The 27,086-nt window shown below is 39.0% G+C and overlaps 1 protein-coding gene across 6 annotated transcripts in view; it reads left to right on the top strand.

Moving 5' to 3' along the window:
- Positions 1-27,086, top strand: part of PIP5K1B (phosphatidylinositol-4-phosphate 5-kinase type 1 beta) — a 488,372-nt gene that overhangs the window by 357,535 nt on the left and 103,751 nt on the right. For all 6 annotated transcript variants that reach the window (XM_074394717.1, XM_010346143.3, XM_074394718.1 and 3 more), the window contains 4 exons: positions 18,942-19,153; positions 21,201-21,284; positions 21,378-21,426; positions 25,268-25,352. In XM_074394717.1, coding sequence (XP_074250818.1) covers positions 18,942-19,153; positions 21,201-21,284; positions 21,378-21,426; positions 25,268-25,352 — 430 coding nt within the window. The remainder of the gene's footprint in view (positions 1-18,941; positions 19,154-21,200; positions 21,285-21,377; positions 21,427-25,267; positions 25,353-27,086) is intronic.

Genomic DNA, 27,086 nt, shown 5'->3' with positions numbered 1-27,086 from the left:
AGCTCTTCTGATCTACTGGACACATTCTCTGAAGGTTTTGGTCTTTTCATGCATGCTTCACTCTGCTGGCCTGTTCTTCCCCTCTTCTACACCTGGCCCTCACCCACTCATGTGAGGACTATTCAGGCATCAGTTCCTCCAAGACCATGCTACTGTGATTCCCCATGCATCCTGGGCTCACCTCTTCCATAGGTTTTAATACACTGTTATTTTTTCACATGTAAATCCTGGAGCCTGAGTAGCAAGGCTTAGTCTATCTTTATATCTACCTGCCTGGTTCTTAGTAGGTACTTAGTAAGCTTTTATTGGAATACGTATTTGAACAAAGGAATAATCAACTATCTAATGATTTAAAAAAAAAAAGAAAGGTTTATGTACACTTCCAAGAAATCTGGTTTTGGTGATTTTTGTGTAACTAGCTACTTTTTAAGTTCTGCCTATTTTGGAAGAAGTATCCAGTTTCACTGCAATGCCTGCCAAAAATGGCACTGAGAATTTAATAAAGTAGATTATCTCTGTTTTGAATCACTTGGGATTATTTGAAAAGTTGTACTGGTTGTCCTCATGTCAAGAGTTATTTGTGTAACAAAAGTACATTTATAATTCAGTGAGTTTTCCCATGGAAGCAGTGTTGTAAATGGTCATTAGATTTTTTTTTATTTCCAACTTTTATCTTAAGTTGTGGGGTACATGTGCAGATTTGTTACATGGGTAAATTGTCGTGGGGGTTTGGTGTACAGTTCATTTCATCACCCAGGTAATAAGCATGGTACCTAATAGGTGGATTTTCCATCTTCCTGCACTCCTCCGCCCACCCTCCACCCTCGAGTAGTCCTTGGTGTCTGTCATCCTCTGCTTTATGTCCACTTGTGCTCAACGTTTAGCTCCTACTTAGAAGTAAGAACATGCAGTATTTGGTTTTCATTACTGTGTTAATTTGCTTAGAATAATGGCTGTCAGCTCCATCCATGTTGCTGCAAAGGATACGACTTAATTCTTTGTATGGCTATTTACTATTCTATCTTACATATATACCATATTTTTATTATCCAGTCGACTGCTGATGGACATCTAGGTTAATTCTATGTCCTTGCTATTGTGAATATGGACTTGATTTTATTAGTACTGACCCATGTCTTCTTTAGGTGTACGTACTGTCTCTCCAGCTAGACTTTAAATGTCTCAAAGGGCAAAACTCATTCTTTACATCTCTCTGTAGCTGCAGCACCTGGCTTATTGTATACATTCAGTACATGTTACAAGATGGTGATTGAAAACTCTTTTGAATTGAAAATTTATACATTAATTTTAAAAGAACAATTAGGATCTATTTTTGTATTCAATGTAATTTACCATGATTTTTTTTCTCTGATATGTTATAGGTAAAATCTAGAATCTCATGTCATTTGATTAATTTATGAATTATTATATCCTGCAATATTTATTAATAACTCTGGGAAATGACTTTGAGACAGAGTATATTAGTAAGAACTTGTGTTTACAACCCAAATGTTTTTAATCCTTCAAGTGAGAGTCATTTCAGAGACAGTCTTGATAATTAATGACCTAATTGATTTATTTTACATTTATTATCTTTTTTGTTGAGCAGCAAGGTTATTAATTTTTAAAGAGAGGGGAACCAGTTTTCTTCTTTTCACACAGATGACTGGAACCATAAATATTAATAGGTTCTCAGAATTTAATGAAACCAGTCTTAAAAATACTGAAACTTTCTGATGTGCAAAGAGGGATCTTTCTATGTAAGGCAAGCTCTAAATTTATGGATCAGATTCTTATCAGCTCTGGGCATGTTTGCATAGTTTACAAAATGGGTTATTTTATATAATACTTAATTAAACATTATAGCTAGTGCTTACTATTCAGCTACAAGTTTGCTAGTAGTAAACTTTTTACATTTTGTTTAGACAGTTTTTCTTTTTTTGATATTGCTTGCCTTTTCAGTTATCACTAGGCAAGAAAAGTGCTTTAGACCTAATAGAAAGAAGATGTACATATCCTGAAGGTAGAAATATTCCAATTTAAACTATCCTCTCATCAGTAAGTAATTAGATTTTATTTTTAGACTTCAATCAAAACATGAAGAGGGTACAGGGACATTGTTGACTCCTAAATTACTCGGTTTTGTTTGTTTGTTAGTTTTGAGACGTAGTCTTGCTCTGTCACCAGGCTGGAGTGCAGTGGCACAATCTTGGCTCACTGCAACCTCCACTTCCCAGGCTCAAGTGATCTCCTGCCTCTGCCTCCCAAAGTGCTGAGATTGCAGGCATGAGCCACCACACCAAGCCAAATCTACTGTCTTTCAAAGTGTGTTTCACAAACATTGTAAACCCATAAATTAGATATTTGATTTGCTCCATTGTCTTAAAATTATGAGTTTTGGCTATCTATAATAGTTTGATATCACAGCAGTATGAGCATAAGCCAAAATTAAAGTTGGTGAACAAATAAAACCAACTCATAGAATCAAAGATTGTCCAAGCTGGAAGGAATCTTAAGAGTTCCTAGGAAACAGTAGAAGAATGCCTGCCACTCTCGGGTCTGAGGAAAAAGGATTTTGGACTTACCTAGCCAAGGCACGTTTTATTGTGAGAACAGAAATATAAAGACATTATCATATTATGTAGGCAAGGGCTTTGTACATTTTTCTACCTGTAAATTTTTTTACTTTGTATTTTGAGATAATAGATTCACATGCCATTGGAAGCAGTAACACAGAGAGATACCATATACCCTTCACCCAGTTTCCCCCAGTGGTAACGTCTTGCACACCTTTATTACAGTATCACAATGAGGAAATTGACTTTGGTACAACCTACTGACGTTTTTCAGCTTTTTTTGGATTTCACCAGTTTTACATGCACATGTGTGGTGGGGGAGGTTCTGTGCAATTTTAGACACACATAGATTTATATAACCACCACCATGGTCAAATGCAGAACAATTCTTTCTCCAAGATGCCTAATGCTACCCTTTTATAGCTGCAGCTACCTCCTTCCCTCACAACTCCTTCCTAATCCTGTGCCATCACCAATCTGTTTTCTGTCTCTATAATTTTGTCATTTTTAGAATGCCGTATGAATGGAATCATACAGTATGTAACCCCTGAGACTGGCTTTTTTTACTCAGCATAATGCCCTTGATATTCATCGAAGTTATTGCCTGTATCAGTAGTGTGCTCCTTTTTATTGCTGAGTGATATTTCTTGATATAGATGTATCACAGTTTAACATTCACCCACTGATGAACATGTGAGTTTTTTTCTAGTTTTTGAGTGTTACAAATAAAGCTGTTGTGAGCATTTGTAGTCTGGCTTTTACATTAGCATACATTTTCATTTCTCTGGGATAAATGCCTGAATTTAATTTCTATGTCATGTGGTAAGCACATGTTTAATTTTTTAAGAAACTGCCATACTCTTTTCCAGAATGGTTACACCATTTTACATTTCCACCGGCAGTGGATGAATGGTCCATGTTCGCCTCATCCTCACTAGCATCTGCTCTTGTCACTATTTTTTATTTTAGCCACTCTGATAAGTATGTATTTAATTCTCTTGCTAAAAAATTACTTACGTATATACCCCAAAAAAGCAAAAGATAAATCTAATAAAGCAGTTTGGGGATATAGGAAAAATTGGTAAAAAGAAAACAGAAAAACTCAGAGTTAAGTTTAGTGGCTGGTAATATGCCTGTGAGACTATGCAACTGACAAGATTCCTAAGAAAATGCCTATGATATAGGAGTTTAACCTGGGTGTTTCTAATAATAGGCATTCCTATGAGACTTCATCTAAATCTATTCTAGAGCCATTGATATTGCTTCATTATATTGTAATTACTTGATTACATGTTTAACGTTTGCTACTAAAATCTGCTCTGGATGAGAACAGGAACTGTGGAACCTTATTTTCCCAATCTTAGCTCACTTGAGAGTTCTTATGCAGCATTTCTTTTCGTGTCTATCTTCTTACAAAGCCTAGGAAGTAGCAATGGCAGACATTCTTAGAATGGTGAATCTTATCTAGTCAATGAACATAATAAAGCGGGTTTTAGTAATAATCTACACATGGTTAGTCCCGAAAGAACTGAAGTAAATCATGTGAACATTGTGAATTTGGAGGTAATTGTTTGGAGTACATTTGTCTTGCTCATTTGGCCAAGGTCTCTTAATGGCCAATAAATTACTAAATTACAGCTATATTGACCTCTGCATCCCCTCAGTTTTTATCTAGGTGGTGACAGGTGTCCCTGTGTAAGACCATCCGTACACCACAACTGTTCAGTAGTCTTGGGAGTGGTCTGGTGTTTGTCTAGGCTTCTGCCATTTGCTGCAGTTTAGCTCTGCTGAAGGTGAAGAATGAGCCCTCCTTCCTGCTGGCCGTAACAGAAGGAACACAGCAGTCTGTGCAAGATAGTGTCAGGGTAGCTACACAAATCAAAAATACTTTATGTTGTTTTTCATGCCTGACTTTCTACTAAGTAAGATAATTCCCAAGTTTTACAGAATAGGCTCTTCTGGGTTTTGGTAGAGAGAAGGTTTCATCTTGGACATAACCTAGAGATACCAAAGTAGCTTAACATGTAAAACAAATGGTATGTAATCATTAAATATGTATACACAATACAATGCATAATACTTTATTTCATGGACAATAAGGATACATTTCCAAGGCTTACTTTTTCTTTAGGTTGGTTTAGTTAACATTTATTGTATACTAACTTTGAGCCAGACAATCTATTGCAGATAGATTCTCCCATTCATCTTCACAACAGCCCTGTGAAGTGAGTGGTATGATTCCCTTTTGACAGATAAAGAAGTGAATACTCAGGAGAGGTTCAGCTTCCCCAGGTCCGCAGAGCTCACAGTGCTGCATCCAGAACTTACACCCAGGTCTCTCTGACTCCAAACCCATGTTCTTTCATCATTACACTCTCCTTAAGGAACTTGTGTATAATGGTGGTAAGTCCACTGAAATGAAAACAGCAAGTAATAACATGGACAGATACAGACAGCATGGGCTAGAAGTGCTCAGTGACTGGTCCCCTAACACTGACCGGGACATACAGGAGCAGGTGCTGTAGGAGTCAGGAAAGGGCTCAGCTGCTCAGTCCTAGTGGAAGAGCTTGGTTTAGACAGGACAATGAGTTAAGAAAATTTTGCAGCCTATTTCAAGGAAGGAAGAGCAGAGGAACACAATGCCAAGGGACTAAGGAACACAAAGTAAAATAAATAATCCCAATATTTAATTTTTTAAACTTAATGAAAAGCATAATCAAGCCCATTGACATTTGTTAACTGTTACCAACATGCATGCACATGAAATCCTATTATGTTAAAAGTGAGACTTCCTTCTGAGCAATGCAGTGGCTACAGGGGGATTGATTGTTTTTGAAATCTTGCAGTGGAGGAGATTAGGGACTCAACGTGTGACGTTGAATCCTGTGTGAGCAGCTTTTGAGAATTCTGATTCACTACAGAAACGGAAGGATTATCAAATCAGTTTGTTTTTTTTAAACTCTCACTTCAAACCAAAGTATTATCAAAATTTCTACAGAAAGAATGGAAATGGGAGACTGAAAGTAATTTCCTCAGCTATAAGTAGAAAACTTTTCCTTTCTTCCTAGAAGAGATATTGCCTAAAGATTAGGGAGTTGAAGCATTTCCCGAGTTTGTTGTTGTTATATGTCGAGCAAGTTAGCATTTTAAGTAACTTGTCCCACAGAAATTTATATATGCAATAATTCAAGTTAAGGAAAGCTAAAATCTTTGGACTTATGAAATAGAGCCATGCTATATCTACTATTTAGTGTTTCTGGCTTTTTTGTAAAAAGAACCTACTGGTCTCTGATTAGCTGACCCTAAGCTTAGGGGTAAGGTCGATATGGGCCCCAAATGGAAAAAAAACACAGTGTATCTAGGAGAGGGAGCAAAGGGAAATAAATGCCCCCATGAACCCTCTTCTCCTCCCTCTTGTGAATCCTGGAAGTGCAGAGAGGACAACTATGGCAGGAAAAGGAAGTGAGCACACGGGGTCTGATGGGAGCAACTCTGGCTTTGAAGATGTGTCTGGAAAGGCTTTGAGGTTGGCTGCTGTGGATCTGGTTGTGGATTCTGGTGTAAGCCAGTCACACAGATCATGATGTGAAACAGAGCAGGGTTGCCAACAGCCAATCCAAAGGAGATGTAGGGGCGGCGAACCCTAGTGATTTACAAAGTGGAGCTGAGGCTCCATACCTTGGGAGGAACTTCTGGAAGCTGGTGAATGACTCAGTTACAGAGATTGAAGGCATATTTAAGAGTTTCCAAGGTCTAGGAAAATAGTACAAAGTTTAAAAATGGTTCAGAAATGTGCCCTGTGGTACATTACCCAGTGCATTGTGTACCTGTCAAACATGACCTTGTCTTCTTCCCAGAAGCTTTCAAATTAGGCTTAAAGAGTAAAATCAGTTTGATTTTGTAGGGCTTAATTTTATATATTCAACATCCAGGGCACATTTATGGAGTGCTGAAGGACTAGGGCCTGCATGACTACCTCGTGAAAAGTAAGGTACTTCTTTGGACATCCGGTGGTTCTGAACCTTTCAGAAAAGATCACCCCGTACTGGCTTCTGAGAGGTTTGGGGCCACATATATGGCTCTTCATCCCTGTCAGTATCAGTCCACACTCTTTACATGCCCTTCTACCCTGCAAATAAGTGTCCCTTTGATATCACCAGTGTTCTTCCTTCAAAGACATTGTTAAATTTAGTGGGTTTTTTAAATTATATTTTGAGAGAGTCTTGTTTTGTTGCCCAGGCTGCAGCATGATCATGGCTCACTTGCAACCTTCTCTCCGGGGCTCAAGCATTCCTCCCACCTTAGCCTCATAAGCAGCTGGGAATATAAGCACGTGCCACCATGCTCAACTAATTTTTGTATTTTTTGTAGAGAAAGGGTTTCACCATGTTGCCTAGCTTGGTCTGGAACTCCTGGGCTCAAGCAGTCCACCTGCCTTGGCCTGCCAAAGCGCTGAATGTGAGCCACTTCACTTGGCCAAATTTAGGATTTTGATCGAGCAAGTATAACTCTTCTCTCTTCATTTTTGTCCCTCCAAATACTGAACTTGTAAGTGTCAAATGTCCATGGTGGGGAATGTCTCCCTCCATAAGAATGAAATGGCCAAGGACAATCTGTTATGCCTAAATTTATATATAACATTCAACTTTTTATAAAAAGGATATATCTGTGAACTTTCTATGTGTACACATCAAAAATGTTTCTTAAAAGGGATATGTACTTCACTGGACAGATCAGTTGTCAATAGCTACTCAGGCTACAAGGATGTTAAAACTTAACGTTTATTTAAAGTATCCTCATCCAGCCTTAATGCAAGCCTTGCTGAAACGATTCTACATCTCGTTAACTTCCTCTCTTCATTTCTCCACACGAAGACCTTATTTGTAAACTTTACCCATATTCAGCCCGCTCCAGATGTTCTAAAGACAAACCATTATAATGACCAACTCAGTGTTTGCTGCATTTTCATAAGCACCTGGTGATCTCTCCTCAAATGATGATGGAGTTCTTTAGAAGTAGAGATTCTCCATCCTCTGATAGTCCTCTTGCTGATTTAGCTATCCAGCCTTTTTTTTCCTAGATTGTTAGCAAATTCAAAAAAATGTCACCAATCGAATTTTCAAGGAACAGAGAAAGCAGTGATTCCAGCTTGCAAATGTACTTTCTGTGCACTCGGATGTGGGGGAAATGTAGTTAGTTTAATTATCTATGAATCCTTTTCTGTACTAGCATCCACTTCCCAAATTTAAACTTACCAGTTAATAATATTGCAGTCTCTTCTGGTTTAGACAGTCACCTCTCCAGTTAAATATTCTCTTTATTCAAAGTTGAACCCACTCTCAGGGTGGGGGTGAACTGTCCCTGTTTTATCCTCCCGTTTTTTTTAGGTGAGCACCTTTGGAAACATAAGGTCCTTGTCCCATGTGGACACACAGAGATGAGACATTGCCACGGGCCTCTCCACACTTACATATTCCAGTTCTGACTCAACTGTCACCCTAATGCTAAGTGTGGCTTTCAACTGTGTCATGTTGAGCTACTCTCTTGTACCTTCTTTAGTTTTGATCATCTACATATATTATTATTCAAAAAGGAAAATAACTCAAGACTCCAAAGTATTTTTTTTTCTTAGTGATACTTCTCAGAACCTGGGTTTTCATCACTTCTTTTTAAAACTCACTCTGTAGGTAGGTACTTGCTGTTCTTAGATATCATTTCTCAACACCAGTGGTGACTTTCCTGGGCCTCAGGTTCTTCTTGCTCTATGAAAGGTTCGACAATCCCAGAACATAGATCAGCCAGTCTTCTTTGGCCTTAAAGCACTACAGGAATCTCAGTTGATAAATTCTGCCTTATCTTCCTGCCAAATTAATTACGTGCTGTTCAGCAAACAGTTCTGAATTGTCTCTCTGCAGAAGGCTTTGTGCAAAGACCTGTGGGAGGTACAAAAAATGAATAAGATATAGTCCTTTTTCTAAGAAGCTTAGAGTTTAAACACAAAGTTGAAACCATCAAGGTCCTATTTATCATGGACAGATTCTTCCATTCTTCTTTTTCTTTGTCCCATAAGAGTAATACGAAAGGGGAAGGGTAAGTACTTTTCTCTTTTTACCAAGAAAGGCAGTTTACCAGAGGTGGTGGGCTGTAGCAGACAGTGCTGAGGGTTCCAGAATTTTACCTCACACATGGACATGGATGTGGGGGTTTGGACAAAGTGTGGTCTCCGAGTCTCACGAGGTAGCTGGCCTGTGCCTGGGCTCTCTGCTGTCCTACCAGTTAAGCTTCAGTGAAGTAAATCATTTGTGGTAAGGCCAAGAAGAAGATATAAAAACATATAATGAGAAGGACTTGGCATTTTACCATGAGATACTACTTTTAAACCTGTTTACAAAATAATTTATGAAGACATCTTTATTCGAAGAAACGGGATGTTTATAAAGAAAGAAAACCAAATTCAGCTAATATAGGAAGCTGGTAATGAAATCTTTTTAAATGACAGATGACCATTTTAATGCATATAAGGTATATTTTTATTACTTCAAGCTTTTTAAATGAGCAAAAAAATAATAATACTAAAAGCCTTGGTACACGGTAATCCAGCACAGCCCGAGTTCTAAATCACGGCATAGACACCATGGAAAACACATTATTGCCAAAACTAGGCTAAGGATTTAATATTTATTTCATTCTGCTTTACCAGCCAAAATTGTATGGCTTGTCACAGCCTGTGTTTTCTCATTATTACATTAGCAAAGAACACTGAGCTTTATTGAGGAAATTAAATTAAATTGAAAAGGAAGTGTTCAGCTCTAACTAGACTGGCACAATACAAAGAATTCTAGAACTGTACTGTGGGGGGTCTACTTTGTGAGAAATGGCAGGCCCTTGGACTCATTTTTCCCTAAACCAGTATTTTCAGAAATGTCTATTTGCATAAAATCTCCAGGACACTATTTTGAATTTTCTTACATTATTGAAATAACAAAAATGTATTTGCCAGTCATTAAGTCCTTGCTCAGGGACTAGATTCTAGGCCAACTGGAAGCATTACTCAGAAGCCTTGATATATTTTCCTGTCAGCTCCACATCTTGTGAATTCAGTTATTCTTCAGATCTTCCATCAAAGATTGATCAGGTGAGACTGAACATAGCAAGTTCTATTCTATGTCACTTGATAGGACACAGCAGAAAATTTGCTGTTTCTGTCTCACTTGATCAATCTTTAGTTAAGATTCCAAATTATTAATTTCTGTTTTTTTCTTGGCCATCTCTAGCTCATCATTGGCAATGACTGAGTTAATACTAAACAGGGATAGACATGCATTTTATCTAAGCATTTCAAAATAACACACTAAATTTTAATTTTGAAAAGTTTATACAATAAAAATATATAAAAGTAGATCAAATATTATAATGAATCCACATATACTCTGTGCTCTATTTTTAACTCATAGACAATCTAGAGTTGTTGTTTTTTTTTTACTGCCTCTCTTCCTGTATAATTTGAAATACATCCAAACATCACATCATTTTACTCATATGTATTCTAGTAGGAATCGCTAAACACTAAGGACTCCTTTAAAAAAAAAAACTATAATACCATTATAATAGCTGAAAAATATCCATTCTTACTTATCATCAAATGTCAGTGCTCAAATTTTTAATTCTTTCAGAAACAACTTTTTAGGGTTTGGATCAGGATTTAAGTAGAATCTACTTGCTAAGTTTCTTGTCACTCTGTTTTTTCTATTTTGAAAGGATTTGTTGAAGATGTTCGGTTGTTTATCCCAGAGCAACTGGATTTTGCTGATTACATCCCATTGTTTCATCTAACATGCTCCTCTCCTGTGTGTTTTTTTCTGTGTGGGTTTTAGGATCTACAAGTTGAGTCAGATTTAGGTCCGACTTCCTATTTGGTGTCTCCACTCATCAGGAGGCACATTGTGTCAGAATGCCTTTCTTTCTGCAACGTTAGTAGCTGTTGATGCACACTGACTGACTGGACCCATTCATTCATCAGGAGTTGTAAAATGGGGATGTTCTAATTTTGTTATACATCTGCTAGACTACACAAGGGAATTTTAAACAAAAGAGTTCCTGACACATACCAGGTGTTCAATAAAGTATGTATAGAATGGGTTAATTTCCATAGGAACCCCTGTGACAAGGAAGCAGAGGGCAGGAAAGCTAAGGAGGCCTTGAGATGTGTTCCATCTTAGGGCCAGCACCAAGCATTCTTGGATGACTAAAGAGCCTTTGCAGTTGACCAAGCCTGTGACATGCTGTTCTTGCAAAGACTTCCTGAAGAAAAATGTGATAGTCTTGCTAGACTCAAAGCTCAGCCTACTTTATAGCAAAACAACCTTGCCTTTTATCTGCCATTTAGTTGTATACCTAAACAGTAAATCAAAAGAACCCCTGTAAATATCAGCTTGATTTCTGCCCTTGACACAGTGTATTTAAAATATCCATGTTGTGGGTAGGTTTGAGAGCCCTATAGGCTTTTATCTTTATGTTTTTGACCACCCAGAGCACATAATCACAGTGTTTTCAGTGCCAAAAATTGGTTCATGAGCATTGTAATCATGATGCACAGGTATCAAGTTCTTATATTTAAGATACAAGGTATAGTATTTTACATTCTTTGCTGCTGAATATTTTGGTTTTCACTTGCTTACACATGTGGAAAGTAATATAACAAATATTCATTCCCACTATGTTTAGAGCACACAGCAAGATGCACTAAGTCAAACTAGTCTTTGTTGAGACATGAAGTCTTGTGTGTATAATAGAAAGAATATGGACGTAACCTGAGATAGAATTTCATATGACAGAGGGACACTAATAATGTACTTGGGTTTTCAGAGGGGAGACATCTTTTGTTGAAATCATTAGTAAATTTACCTAGATTAGAGACAGGCTTTGAAAAAATAGTAGGATTTGAAAAGATGGTAAGGACCGTCTGGAAGAAATGACATTAGAAGCATCAGGATTTACATCTTCAGAGCACATTTAGGGGTAATTAACGAGTTCCAGTAGACTAGCCTGGCAAGTGTCTCTAGGCAGGCAATAAATAACAAAAAGACACTGGCTGGGGCCATATTAGTGTGGACCTTCTATGTCAAATTGAAGCACTGACACCAAGTAATGGTGAGAGACTGAAGGCTTTGAGTAGCGACATGATGTGATCCGGTCAAGATCACATGTCAGGAATGGATTCGTGAGGAAAGAATAGGAAACTGGGCCAGGCACGGTGGCTCACACCTGTAATCCTAGCATTTTGGGAGGCCGAGGTCGGGGGATTACCTGAGGTCGGAAGTTCAAGACCAGCCCGATCAACATGGAGAAACCCCATCTCTACTAAAAATACAAAAGTAGCTAAGCGTGGTGATGCATACTTGTAATCCCAGCTACTCAGGAGGCTGAACCAGGAAAATCGCTTGAACCCGGGAGGCGGAGGTTGTAGTGAGCCAAGATTGTGCCATTGCACTCCAGCCTGGGTAACAGAGTGAGACTCCATCTCAAAAAAAAAAAAAAAAAAAAAAAAAAAGGCGGGGGGGTGGGTGGGTGGTGGTGAAACTGGGATTAAATCATTATCATTAGAGAGAAGGAATGTTTTGATAATAGAAGCTGCAGGATTGGGTAACACAGTGAAGGAAAAGGAAACATGAAGTATGAAACCACATTAGAATGATTTCAAATAAAAGAGGGAAGTGAAGAGAAAGAACTGCTTTGGGGTGAGATAAGAATTTAGGGTTGTAGCATGGCCACGTGTGAACATTTAGAAAGCTGGTCATGGTGGCTCATGCCTATAATCCCGGCACTTTGGCAGGCCGAGGTGGTTGGATTGCTTGAGCCCAGGAGTTCAAGGCCAGCCTGGGCAGCAAGGCAAAACCCCATCTCCACAAAAAATTAGCCAGGCATGGTGGCACGCGCCTGTAATTCCAGCCACTTGGGAGGCTGGATGGGAGGATCAGCTGAGCCAAAAAGGCCAAGGCTGCAATGAGCCGTGTTTGCGTCACTGCGCTCTAGCCTGGGAGACAGAGTAATACCCTGTCTCAAAAAGACTTTTTTTAATTTGAGAAAGAAGTTTAGAGATGTCCTGAAGGAAATATATTGGGCTGCAGCTTAGGAATGAAGTCAGATTAAATGCAACAGTTGACGAATTTTCTGTAGAAAGAGGGTAATTGGAATCTACCTTTAAGAAGATCTCAACTCTATCCCCTTCTCCCTTGAGCTCCCCAATTGCAGCTACTCATTCAAGTATTATCATCTCTTACCTGGACTGTTGAAATGCCCCCCAATAAAAAGTCGGGACTCCCTGATTGTTCCCTCCAGGCCGTATTACAACGTGTAATTCGGGCTTGTTTAATATTGAGTATGGTATACTTAACCTGTTTTATTTATCCCTGAAGATCCAACAGCTTCCACAGTACATGGCACTTAAACATTTTTTTTTCCACCAAAAGAGTCACTGAATGTAAGTACTAGAAAGTAGAGAACAGAGTTAGAGAACTTTGGCGAACACCTTTAGGGCACAGGAAGAAAAAGTAGGAAAGTCAAATACAAAGACAACACAGAGAAGGCAGGGCACAATAGCCAAGAGAGAGGGGAGATTCAAGGTGGGATGGTCTCACAGGGATTGACTCGGCTGGTGGAGAGATAATAACATGAGTAGCTGACACTGAGTGTGCTTTTTGTGTGCCTAAGACTTGGCATGTATTAACTCAGTTGATCTTCACAATAACTCTGATAGGAATTATTTGGTAGGAATCCCTATTATAGAGATAGTACAGGCTAGAATAGATACCTGAAATGTTAGATTCTTTGCCCAAAAACAAACAAGTTGGAGAGCCACGAGTCAAACCAGGCCATCTACTTCCAGAGCAAGGAGTCTTAACCACCCTGCAGCCACACCAGCTCCTGCTAGCAGCAGGACAGGAGATAGTTTGTAGTGGGCTAAGGAGTGTGGTGTTTAAGATATAAAAGCAAAAGGAAGACCAGCTGCTCTTTATAGTCTTTGGTCATGAAGACGGGAATGCCTGTGATTCTCAGTTACAATATTTGTACATTAGGTCCCCAAATCTACGGAAGTTACAAGAGCACGCATGCATCACCAGCCCTGAAAACCTGGGGAATATGCTCTTATTTCAGGAACAGGTAGTTTTTGATCATGTCTTCGGGGTACTCTATCAGCTGCTTTGACACTGACTCTGACATTGACTTTTTCACTACATTCCAATGTTGTTATTGACTTAAATTAGTCCTTGAGAGAGAAGGAAGAAAAAGTCCGACTTGGGCAATAAAAAAACATTGCAGTATTCCAGCTTGCTTTCAGCTTTAAATAGTTCTGTGAATCATTCTTGTTTCCTTTTTTCACAAATGGGGAAGTACAGTTCTGCCAGAGCTAGATCGAAAGGCACCTGTATTTGCATCGTAACCCAAGTTTTGAATGGCAAATGCACAGGTACAGAATCCACCAGCAACAGCAACGTCAGGCAGACATTCTGGAAATGTGCACCACTGAATGATGAACTGGACCAACTGGTGTCTTGTCATGTTGCAGAACGTCGCTCACTCTTAAAGCTCACACATGTTAAGTTGTTGGCAGATTTATCTATTCTTTTAATTAAATGACTGGGATGATATGAGTAACGGAACTATTTTGTTCCTAATTGGTACAGATCTTAAAAATACGTGACTAAAATCTGTTCCCAGAATTTCTCATTACAGAAGTCTTTTATTTTGGTTTAAAATATATTCATATACATTTCTGTTTTCGTTCCTTCAGATTTCTCAATCGATGGTGACTTTGCCTAACCCAAACCCTAACTGCAATGGTCAGCTTCCCACATAAGGAGATAGAATTTCTTTTTTTAAGCCTTTCCCTCTGAAAGCAGGATTCTTGGCCTCACAAGGACTACTCAGCACCCTTCTCAGATGCTGGCAATCCAATAGAAGAGTACAGAGGAAATGAAGCTCTTTTTGACATTTTTAATCACTTTTTCAAGAGTTAATTCTCTCTTGGAATTTATTCTTTAAAAAAATAAGTAAAACAAAGCAAGCACTGGACCCTGCACAGCATCAGGATAGTGTCTTGCTTTACCCAGTAGTTCAGGTTGGACCATACAGCCTGACTTTGTCTCCCTGTAAAATGCCCAGTTCTCTTGGGCCCGTTCGTGCGCAGGGAAAAAGACTGCAAGTACAAAACATACAGTTCAGGTTGAATATTGAAGGGAAAACAGAAGAAAAAGGATTTCATTTTTTTAAAAAGCTTCTTGACAATTCATGGATGCTTTGCTGAGGAAAATGCTTTGCAGAGGTTGAATATTGCATGACAATATAAGAAAAGCATTTTTTAAGAAAAGCTTTTTAACAAGCAGAATTAATCCATGGATACTCTGCAGAGGAAAAATCGTGGTGTCAGGAATACTTTTAAGCTTGACCACTTCTAACTTGAGTAAATGATTCTGGGTGCCTCTTAGGAACTTCCACAGTATTGTCAGAGTCTAATTAGAACTTGCTTTTGAAGCCAGTTTGCTGCTTTGGAGGAAACATTGACAAATGAGGCTGTGTGAGGCGCAAGACGGTTTTTTTGCCAATTGAAAATTCCTGCGTTGTCAGCCATCCAGGCCATACCCCTTGGTATCCACAAACCCAGAGCTTCTAAAGGAACCAAGATTTGCCAAAATGACACTGGTAAGCAGGCCAGCAATACAGTTCTATTTTTGTTGGCTAATTCAGTGACATGTGTTTCCAGAAGTGTGATTCTAGGAACGTTTACTTCAAGCTGACACCTGTTGTCTCTTGAGCTAGTGTAGGGATGAGTCACCATGAATTATAATCATAGCGATAAGAGCTAGCAATTAATTAAGCACTTTATGCTAGGGACTTTTCTAAGCACTTGACTTGCTTTGCCACATTTAATTTTTACAAGCATTTCTTACGATAGGTAATATTGTCACCATTTTACAGATGAGGAAACTGACCCGCAAGGAGATGATGTGACCTGCCTAAGGTCACGGAGTCCGAGCTCTTTATCCCCCGTTCCCCACACCCTTATCCAAGTCTCTCCAAGAAAGGAAGCAGTAGCACTGATAAATGTGAGTGGGGAAATTAGCGTCTGCAGATGGTCATTCATTGTAAAGAGCTGATGAAGCTGTCTGGGTGGGTACTGTGCCTGAGCCATCATTTCAGTATGGTTGAGGATTAGAAAGATTAAGGTCCTTCTACCACATGTTTCTCTCTGAAGAAAGCATCCAATATCTGTTAGCATTTTCTTTTAAGAGTGTGACTCCTGACGTAAAACAGTCTTGCTTTTCTCCCATGGTCTATGTTACGGTATGGTGTGGTGAGGCACTGATACACCTCCACGGAGAACCAACTAAAGGGTCTGATACTCAAGCACTGGATCAGTGGGTAAGAAGCATTTCCTGTCACCCTTTGCTTCCTTTCTTCCTCCTCCAGTCTTGTCATCACTCCACCTTCCATTAGGAAGGCTGGTTCCACATTGTTATCAGGCCACTCTGAGGTGGCCTGGGTTAGAAAATCCCACAGCCCAAACCTCTTCTGTGGCGAGATTCTACCCTTAGCTCCTGCCTGACACCTTCTGAAACTGACTTAGTATTTTGAAGGATGAAGGGTGAACACCCTGGAATAATTGATACTCATTTGCAGCCCACTGTCAGTTCTCATTGATGGCAAAGATGCCCATGGTGCAGAATAACCACAGTTTTTGAAGGCCATAGGCCACAGTTCATAAAGCCTTTTCTCAGGTGGCATTCATGAAGTGGCAGCCACAGGTAATTGAATCCTCAGGCCTGATCCCCTCTTTTCTATATCATAAATATCAAAAGGCAATTGGGCTGAGCAAGAACAGGAAGCATAAGAAATTCTGGATTATTTTATCCCTAAACAATTATCTGTAGGCTAGGATCCTTGAAGGTGTTTCCTGTAAAGTATAGGAACAGCTTCTCGTGTTGGTTCAGAGACAGCTTCTCTGACCACCAGGGTTGTCTTACTTTCTGGCCTGTTTTGACTTTCTGAGCAGCTTTGTGTAAGAAATACCAGGTATTAAAAATGTCTGTTGTAGGGGAGAATCATATACAAACTAGTAGGAAAAGAACTTTGTCATAAAAGAAAACACCCAGTTTGCAGGCGTTCTTCCTGAACACTGCTCTTCCATCTAAAAAAGTCCTGAGTGTCAAAGCCTCACCTATACCCTGAAGCCATCTCAACATTCTGGTACCTAGACCTTGTCTCCTGTCATTTTCTTTTCAGAGCATTGCCATCTCTTTTGTCTGGCTACATCCAACTATTTTTAATTCCCTTGTCTCCCCATGGTCTGCTGAGTGGATAATTAAATGTGAAATACTATTCTTTGTTGAGATTATATATATATATATATATATTTTTTTTTTTTTTTTTTTTTTACTTTTTTTTTTTATTTATTGCATTTTAGGTTTTGGGGTACATGTGATGAACATGCAAGATTGTTGCATAGGTACACACATGGCAGTGTGCTTTGCTGCCTTCCGTCCCCTCACCTGTATCTGTCATTTCTCCCCATGCTATCTCTTCCCACCTCCCCACCCCCCGCCCCTCCCCCATTTCCCCCCAACAGACCCCAGTGTGTAGTGCTCCCCTCCCTGTGTCCATGTGTTCTCATTGTTCAACACCCGCCTATGAGCGAGAATATACGGTGTTTGATTTTCTGCTCTTGTGTCAGTTTGCTGAGAATGATGGTTTCCAGGTTCATCCATGTCCCTATAAAGGACGTGAACTCATCGTTTTTGATGGCTGCATAATATTCCATGGTGTATATGTACCACATTTTCCCTATCCAGTCTATCATCGTTGGGCATTTGGGTTGGTTCCAGGTCTTTGCTATTGTAAACAGTGCTGCAATGAACATTCGTGTGCACGTGTCCTTGTAGTAGAATGATTTATAATCCTTTGGATATATAGCCAGTAATGGGATTGCTGGGTCAAATGGGATTTCGATTTTTAGGTCCTTGAGGAATCGCCACACTGTCTTCCACAATGGTTGAATTAATTTACATTCCCACCAACAGTGTAAAAGTGTTCCTATTTCTCCACATCCTCTCCAGCATCTGTTGTTTCCCGATTTTTTAATGATCGCCATTCTAACTGGTGTGAGATGGTATCTCAATGTGGTTTTGATTTGCATTTCTCTGATGACCAGTGATGATGAGCATTTTTTCATATGTTTGTTGGCCTCCTGTATGTCTTCTTTTGTAAAGTATCTGTTCATATCCTTTGCCCATTTTTGAATGGGCTTGTTTGTTTTTTTCTTGTAGATCTGCTTTAGTAAATGGTGTTGGGAAAACTGGCTAGCCATGTGCAGAAAGCAGAAACAGGACCCCTTCCTGACACCTTACACCAAAATTAACTCCAGATGGATTAAAGACTTAAACATCAGACCTAATACCATAAAAACCTTAGAAGAAAATCTAGGCAAAACCATTCAGGACATAGGTGTAGGCAAGGACTTCATGACCAAAACGCCAAAAGCAATGGCAACAAAAGCCAAAATAGACAAATGGGACCTAATCAAACTCCACAGCTTCTGCACGGCAAAAGAAACAGTCAGTAGAGTGAATCGGCAACCAACAGAATGGGAAAAAATTTTTGCAGTCTACCCATCTGACAAGGGGCTGATATCCAGAATTTACAGAGATTATATATTTTTAAAAGACGAAATGGGAACTTTGAAAGACAGGCTTTGAAAAGAAGACTACTGACTTCCCACAAGTTTAAGATTATGAGAACAGAATTCAGACAAAGACACATTCGAGCTGCGTCTTCGTGCTGCGGAGGGTACAGCTTGTAGAGACTGTTGGTTGTTGGTTTCTCTGCACTACTGCTTAAGAGTGTGGACACCGGAGTTGACTGCTTGGGTCTCTGTCACTTACGAGCTGTGTAATATTGAGCAAATTGCCTTATCTCTCTGTGCCTCCAGTTTTTCATCTGTAAAACAGATAACAGTAGTACCTAGTTCATAGGGTTGTTGAGAAGATTGAATATAAGTGAGCTTTGTAGCACTGGCATGTGGAAAATCCTCCATCTGTGCTATTAGCGGAAATTTTGTGGAAGGTTGAGAAAACATGTGCTTGTGTCAGATTTGCATAAGATTCCCGTCTTGGAGCCATTGTAATAATCCTTCCTGCATGTGGCCTAGTAATAACCTCAAGTGTTTTTGTTTTTATTCTTCATCGTTCAGCTACCCTGCTGGGAGGGGTAACAGGAGCTGTGTGTTGGCATATCGAGAGCTCTCTGATTCTGAGTAGATGAGATGAACAGGCCTTTGGGTTGACTGGCTTCCTGGTTCTTTTTCTCATTCAGGTGCTGGAAAGCTTCAAGATCATGGACTATAGCCTTCTGTTGGGAATTCACTTCCTTGACCATTCCATCAAAGAGAAAGAGGAGGAGAACTCACAAAATATGCCTGATGCTAAGCGACCTGGGATGCAGAAGGTTCTCTACTCAACAGCCATGGAATCTATCCAGGGTCCAGGGAAACCTGGAGATGGGATAATCACGGAGAACCCAGACACGTAAGTGCAGCCACATACCCACCCACCCTCTTGATTGTGGCACCCCACATCACTGGGTAATTATAGACAGTCACATTCACCTTAGGGTGGGACTCTAGGAATGAATTCCTACTTGGTGCTAGAATGGGTTAAACTGGTCTCCATTTCTGTTCATCTAAGGATCAACTAGATGAGTGGCAGTTTCTCCAGTTATTACTCCTTCACTCACTTCGTTTCTTTTTTCAAATGGCTCCATTTATTTTAACAATGGCTGAAAATGTTTTCTTCCCCATTAACTACATATTTAAAACATTCACCACAAGAGGAAGGAATAAACTTTGAATGTGAATAAACATGTATTATTGTTTATTTGTTTATTTTTTGTTTTTTTTTTTGAAGCAGAGTCTTGCTCTGTCAGCCAGGCTGGAGTGCAGTGGTGCCATCTCAGTTCACTGCAGCCTCCACCTCCCGGGTTCAAGCAATTCTGCCTCAGCTTCTCGAGCAACTGAGATTACAGACATGCACCAGTACACCTGGCTAATTTTTATATTTTTAGTAGAGACGAGGTATTTTACCACGTTGCCCAGGCTGGTCTCTAACTCCTGGCCTCAAGTGATCCACCTGCCTTGGCTTCCCAAAGTGCTGGGATTATAGGTGTGAGCCACTGCACCCTGCCTGAATAAAGATGTTTTAAGCAAATACACAATAAGAATGATGTTTGCAATTCAGAGCTTTTTATCTGCCTAAGGCAATTCTGTTGTTCTAGTCTTGCACCCTGGCAGATGTGGTCTCTCGCCTCAGCCAGATGTGTAGTAACTACAGGATTAATTTGCATGGATAAAGTGCATATTGACTAGCAGAGACAATTGCAACCGTAGTAAGTTATTGAAATGATAGACTTCATCAAGTATGTGTCCTAGCTGAGCAAGAAGACTGAAAGAAACCATTTTCCACCACCATAAGTGCCTGCCTTCCAGAAGTCTCCAACAATGACTAAACTATGGGCATATTTCACTTTTGTAAAGGAAATTAACACATATTAATATTTTTTGAAAAGTCTTTTCTTGTAAATCAATCCAAATGTCTAATAATCAGTTAAATTATCCTATATTAATATGGATAAATACTATAAAGCTATTAAAAATCATATTAGCCTGAATATAAGAAAATGTTTATAATTTAGCAAGCAAAAAAAATCAGATTATAAAACCTGATAATAAATAATACCCTTTCTGGACTAAATACACACACACACACACACACACACACACACACAGGAAAAGTGTACTAGATGTTAGTAGTTATCTTTGCATTCTAGGAATAGCTGTTTGATTATACTTTTTCTTTGTGTTTTTCTGTATTTTGTTTTTAAAAGTAAATATACATTACTCTTTTTTTTTTTTTTTTTTTTTTTTTGAGACGGAGTTTCGTTCTTGTTACCCAGGCTGGAGTGCAATGGCGCAATCTCGGCTCACCGCACCCTCCGCCTCCTGGGTTGAAGCAATTCTCCTGCCTCAGCCTCCTGAGTAGCTGGGATTACAGGCACACGCCACCATGCGCAGCTAATTTTTTGTATTTTTAGTAGAGACGGGGTTTCACCGTGTTGACCAGGTTGGTCTCGATCTCTCGACCTCGTGATCCACCCACCTCGGCCTCCCAAAGTGCTGGGATTACAGGCTTGAGCCACCGCGCCCGGCCTACATTACTCTTTTGATCAGAAAAAAGTATTGCATTTTTTAAAAGGAATATTTTACAATGCTCTAAAAATTTTTGCTCATGGTTTTAAAGTAGAAATAAGTTTGGATTCCTCCCATCTAACTCTTCAGAGTCGGCAGCTATGGTATTATTCTCCTTTGTGGGGAAGTATTAATACATCATTCTGAATTCCCAGGATGACCTTAACTGATGCCCAAAAAAACAAAAACAAAAGAACGAACAAAAAATGACTGGGCAATAGCCCAGAGTTCTTAAAAATTGTCTATTTTTATTTTCAGTCTATTTGTTAGAAATGATTTTTTAACTTCCTATTCTTATGTAATCAAATATTTTCTCTTTGCTCTATCAACAGAATGGGGGGCATTCCAGCTAAAAGCCATAGGGGAGAAAAACTACTCTTATTTATGGGCATTATTGATATTCTACAATCATATAGGTAAGAAGTTTGGGAGTGGTCTTATATTATTTCAAAATCAATCTGCAAAATGTTCTGAAAAATCACCAAATGAGATTTTCCATTTATGTTTAGGTTAATGAAGAAGTTAGAACATTCCTGGAAAGCTCTTGTTTATGATGGGGTAAGTGACTTATTTTCATTATTACACTGTACGTATTTCTGCTTTCTCAGAGACTTCAGAGTATGTGTGGGAAACTGTGTTGCTAGACTCTAAGAGGAAACGAAAGAACAGTCTTTATAAACTCAGAATCTTAGGCTAATAGATTGGTTCAAATCTGAGAATAAAGACAACATAAATTTGAATAGCTATTTAAAATATATGACATCCAGCCTAGTGGTCAGAAAAACAAAATGGTATCTGTGTCTTTGTGAAACCCAAAGGACCTAACTTTGAGAGAGGACTTCTTTTGTTGAGATGATCGGTAATGAAATGAAGTTTTCACACAACCAAGCTGCAGGAAGAGTGCACCATGACTCTGATGGTGGACAGCCTGGATTAGAACTCTGCATTCACTGCTGAACTAGCCATGTGACCAGGAGCAGTGCTGGTTATTTGGCCTCTTACTCTTGTTTCTCACCTGTACCCAGGGGATAGTAATGACACCTGCCTAGTGTGAGGTTGGGGCAAAATAATGCATGTCAGTGTTCAACACAATGCCTAACAAATATAGACACAGAAAGTAAAAACTTTTTAATTGGTGTAGATTTATACATAAATATTTATGCATGCTGGCTGCCTCAGGATTTTTTTGTTGTTGTTTTGAGATGGAGTCTCAGTTGCCCATGCTGGAGTGCAGTGGCACGATCTTGGCATACTGCAACCTTTGCCTCCCAGGTTCAAGTGATTCGCCTGCCTCAGCCTCCTGATTAGCTGGGACTACAGGCCTGTGCCACCACACTTGACTAATTTTTGTATTTTTAGTAGAGATGGGGTTTTGCCATGTTGGCGAGGCTGGTCTCAAATTCCTGACCTCAGGTGATCCACCTGCCTCAGTTTCTCAAAGTTCTGAGATTACAGGTGTGAGCCACCATGCCTGGCTGGGGATGTCTTAATTGATGTAACTGAAGAAAAAAACAAGTTATCAAAGAGCAGTTTCCCCCTTTTTTCTCTCTTCTTTCTCCTGTGCTCTCTGTCTCTGTCTCTCTCTTTCACACACACGCACACACACGCAGTCAGTCCCATCTAGACATTAGATTTCTACTTCCTGCTGCTAACAACATTTATTGGCCTAAGTTAATAACTTGAAGTCGCAATTCCAAAGAATATATTGGTCAAGGATTTGGTCATACATTTCCTTTTTAGATGTTAGCAGATACCTTCTTTTGAAAGAGAATAAATTATAGATGATATTCTTCTTTTTTGAAATAGAACACATAATTTCTCTGTTCTGTGGAAGACTGTTAAAAATCTTTCGGCATGAAAGATCTACATTTTGTCCAGAGGCTAAGGACTGACTTTAGTCAGAATGTACTTTTAAACAACAGGTTCACACCTTTATTTCCAAGAATTAACCTCTAAGCTGGATATAAGGGCATGTGATGGTAGTCCTGGCTACTCAAGAGGCTGGAGCAGGATGATCACCTGACCCAGGAGTTCAAGTCCAGCAGTCTTGAATATAGCGAGACCCTGTATCTAAAAAGAAAAATTTTTAATTAAAAAGAATTAAACTCAGTCTTATTCAGATCAAAAATTCCTCCTCTGAAAGGAGGTCAATATGGTAGGTTAATTTTGTTTCCTTCCAGCTGAGAAAGGAAGGAACTGCGTACATAGTATATTGAACGCAGAAGGGGAGAGAGGGAATACCCTCATTCCGCTCCTCTCCTGTTTTCTGAGACCATTTCAATTTCCTGTTACCAGATGGATCTGAATCATCTAGTCTTGTCCCACCTTTGTCTATTTAAAACCTATCTTCCACCTGGTTGTGGTGGCTCATGCCTGTATTCCCAACACTCTGGGGAGAGACAGAGGCAGGAGGATCACTTGAGGTCAGGAGTTCGAGACCAGCCTGGCCAACGTGGTGAAACCCCCATCCCTACTAAAAATTTAAAAATTAGCTGGATCTGGTGGTGTGCACCTGTAATCCTAGCTATTGGGGAGGCTGAGGCACGAGAATCGTTTGTACCCAGGAGGTGGATGTTGCAGTGAGCAGAGATCACACCACTGTACTCCAGCCTGGGTGACAGAGTGAGACTCGATCTCAAAAAATAAAATAAAATCTATCATCTATTTTTTAGTTTATTTTAAATAAAAATCTCTGTGCTGGTTATATATCATAAACTTATTTTTGTTTGTTTTCAGACATGGCTCTTACTTAAACAATATTTATTCATGCCAAAGAGAACAGCAATGTAACCTCTCTGTGTAGGCAAGGGCTGAACTTTAATCCTCTATGGATACCCCTTAGGCTGTTGCCTTCTACTGATATTTCTAAATTACTGCGCTTGTTGGAAAGAATGTGTTCGCTTCAGGCAGATACTGCCGGGATACCAGGAAGTGTACATCTTAAAAGATGTAGTGGGGCCAGGTATGGTGGCTCATGCCTATAATCCTAGAATTTTGGGAGGCCGAGAAGGGCAGATCACTTGAGGAAAAGAGTTCGAACCAGCCTGGCCAACATGGTCAAACCTCCTCTACTAAAAATACAAAAATTAGCTGGGTGTGGTGGTGCGTGTGTGTAACCCCAGCTATCCAGGAAGCTGAGGCAGGAGAATCACTTGAACCTGGGAAGTGGAGGTTTCAGTGAGCTGAGATTGTGCCACTGCACTCCAGCTGGGTTGACAGAGCAAGACTCAGTCTCAAAAAAAAAAAAGAAAAGAAAAACTAGTGATAAATTTCCCACCATACCTAAAACCTCACTGAGTATAGATGACCATTATAATGTGACCAAAGAGGAATCTGGCAACTGTGACCTTCATAACATGCTAATTATAGTATTATAGATTATCCTAACTGCAAGGGAATATAATATGCTTTCTGTAACAGCCTATTTCACAGATGAAGAAACTGAGGGCCTGAAACTCTGGCTTCTCCCAGGAATATCTAGCCTTTTAAAGTTAGAGCTAACAACCAACACCAGGTCTCCTGACTGCTGGTCCAAAATGTTTTTTTTCCAACACCACTGCAGATGCTTTGTAGTATCTAATCTTAAATTTTTAGAAATTTCCATATTGGAGTCCGTTAAACCTGAATTCAAAGTGAAGCACTGTAGAAGCAAATTTACTGTGTCCACAAGTATACAGCTTGGATACATGATTTGGATAAATGATTACTAAATAAACATAGAAAATTATCTCCCTCATCCATCCCCTTTCCTGGATTTGTAATCATATGACCCTTCAGCCCTAAAGACTCCTGCCAAGCATGAGAGAAGAATGGAATTAACAATTTAACTCAATTCAACTCTATGCAATCAGCAGATAATTCAGTGCAAAGAAGTCATCTGTTAGCCTTGTCTCCTAGGAATCCTTCTAGCATCTCCTCACCTTGTTATTAGGAGATGAAACTAGAGCATTTGTTGTACCTTAAATGTCATCCTTACTTTAGGATAGTTTTGTTTATGTCCCTAATTTTTGTTCACAATTAAGGGAGTTACCCTTCATTGCAGATGACACTTGATGCACTGATTGCCTGTGTGTTAAAAAAGAACTTAAAAACTCCTCCTGGGACACAATGTTATGAATAAGGACAGCTGTTTTGATTTATGTAGCAGAGTTTTTTTTGATAACTCTCCCCTGCTTGGTTTGGCCTTAAGTGTCTAGAATATTTGTTCCAATTGAGTCTGTGCCCTCCTCCCCCAGCTCCAGACTCCTGGGCCCTATGGGACACAGGGCATTCTTCTCTATCTCTGGGCCACCTCTGGTTAAGAATGTTGGCCAACAGAGAACCAGTTCCATAGATCTGTCTTCTGACTTGAGATGAACAGTAAGAGATAACCCTGTGATCCTGGTTTTTGTCTCTTCAGGACACTGTTTCCGTTCATAGACCAAGCTTTTATGCAGACAGATTTCTAAAGTTCATGAATTCCAGAGTTTTCAAGAAAATTCAAGGTAAGATTCGTATGAACTTTTTTTTACTTTTAGTTGCTAATTTCATTATGTATCTTTGTAAGATTTTTATTGGAAGAATTAATGCTATTTCTTTCCCTGCAGCAGTAATCACTTAGTAAATATGGTTAAGCATGCCAGTCAGGTGTTTATTGTTGCCATATCACCAGAGTCCTGTTTAGTGGTGGAAAAAAATTTAGAAGCTATCTAAATGTCCAATCATGTAACATACTGGTTAAATATATTATGATATGGTCAAATAATGGAATAGTATGCAACCAATAAAAAATGATGTATTAGCAGCACATTTAGTTTGTTAAATGTAGATTTATTTACCTTATATGTGGTAATCAGTCTGTACACCTTGAATGCCCAGCAGAATTCTAAAGGAATATATAAAATAGCAGTTATTCTCATGGGACATTCACTAACATAGATCTTATGTTCAGCCACAAAACAAGTTTCGATAAATTTAAAATTATTGAAATCATAAAAGTATCTTTTCTGATCACAATGGAATGAATCAATAAACAGGGAAAACTTCATAAATATTTGAAAATTAAACCACATACTCTTTAGCAATGAGTTAAGGAAGAAAGCACAAGGAAATTAGAAAAACCTCGGAGATGAATGAAAATAAAAACAAATATACCAAAAATTTATGGGATGCAGTGAAGGCAGTGCTCAGAGAAAAATTTATAGGTGTAAACTCCTACCTTAAAAAAAAAAGGAGTAAACTCCTACCTTAAAAAAAAAGGAGAAAAATCTGAATTCAATATCCTAACTTTAAACCTCAAGTAACTAGAAAAAGAAAAGCAAATTAAACCCAAAGCTAACAATGCTTATTCCAGATCAAGGAAGTATGTGGGCCCTTATTTTCCGTTATATTGATATTTATTAAATTTTTGCAATGAATATGTCATATCTGTGATAAGATTTTAAGGTATGTGAAAGGAGAAAATAACCCTACATGTAGTTATTTTATCATTTTGCTATTCTGTGGTCCAATTTCATAAACTAAAACGTGATAATTTAGCTAACATACAACTGAAAAAGAATGTTCATGATTTATATTTAAATAAGACAAGTTTTCCTCATAATATTTATTGGAGATTTTTTAATTAATGAAAGTCAAACACTCGCCCTGTGCCAAGGCTGAAAAAACATGGGATTTCCTGCAGCCCATGGTGCATTTTGGAGGAGGCAGCCCTTTAATGTTCCAGCTTTGGCGAGCCTCCCTTAGGAGACTCCCCATCTTGGAAGGTTCATTTTTCTTCGGGGCATATAAGTTAATGGTACAATCAATGTTATCTTCAATTTCATAAAATATGACATGTGTTGCAGATTTTTCCAGTTTGTAAAATTTATCAGGTTTTTAATGGAACAAGTTTTTTTTTTTTTAACTCTTAGGTTATCAAATCTATTGACATTTTTAAATTTTGATTTTATTATTTATTTTTTAAAAAACAGCTTTATTGAGATATAATTAAGATCTGTAAGCTTTACCCTTTTAAAGTGTACAGACCTATGATTCTTAATATATTCACAAAGTTATATAATCATCACAATTTTCTAATTTTATTTTATTTTATTATTAATTTTTTTGAGATGTCATCTCACTCTGTTGCCCAGGCTGGAGTGCAATGGGACTATCTTGGCTCACTGCAACCTCTCCCTCCCGGGTTCCAGTGATTCTCCTTTCTTAGCCTCCTAAATAGCTGGGATTACAGGTGCCCG

This window comes from Saimiri boliviensis, chromosome 2 (assembly GCF_048565385.1).
Source record: "Saimiri boliviensis isolate mSaiBol1 chromosome 2, mSaiBol1.pri, whole genome shotgun sequence".
Lineage (NCBI taxonomy): Eukaryota > Metazoa > Chordata > Mammalia > Primates > Cebidae > Saimiri > Saimiri boliviensis.
Note: the sequence above shows the minus strand (reverse complement) of the source record. Positions and strands in the feature narration are given on the sequence as shown.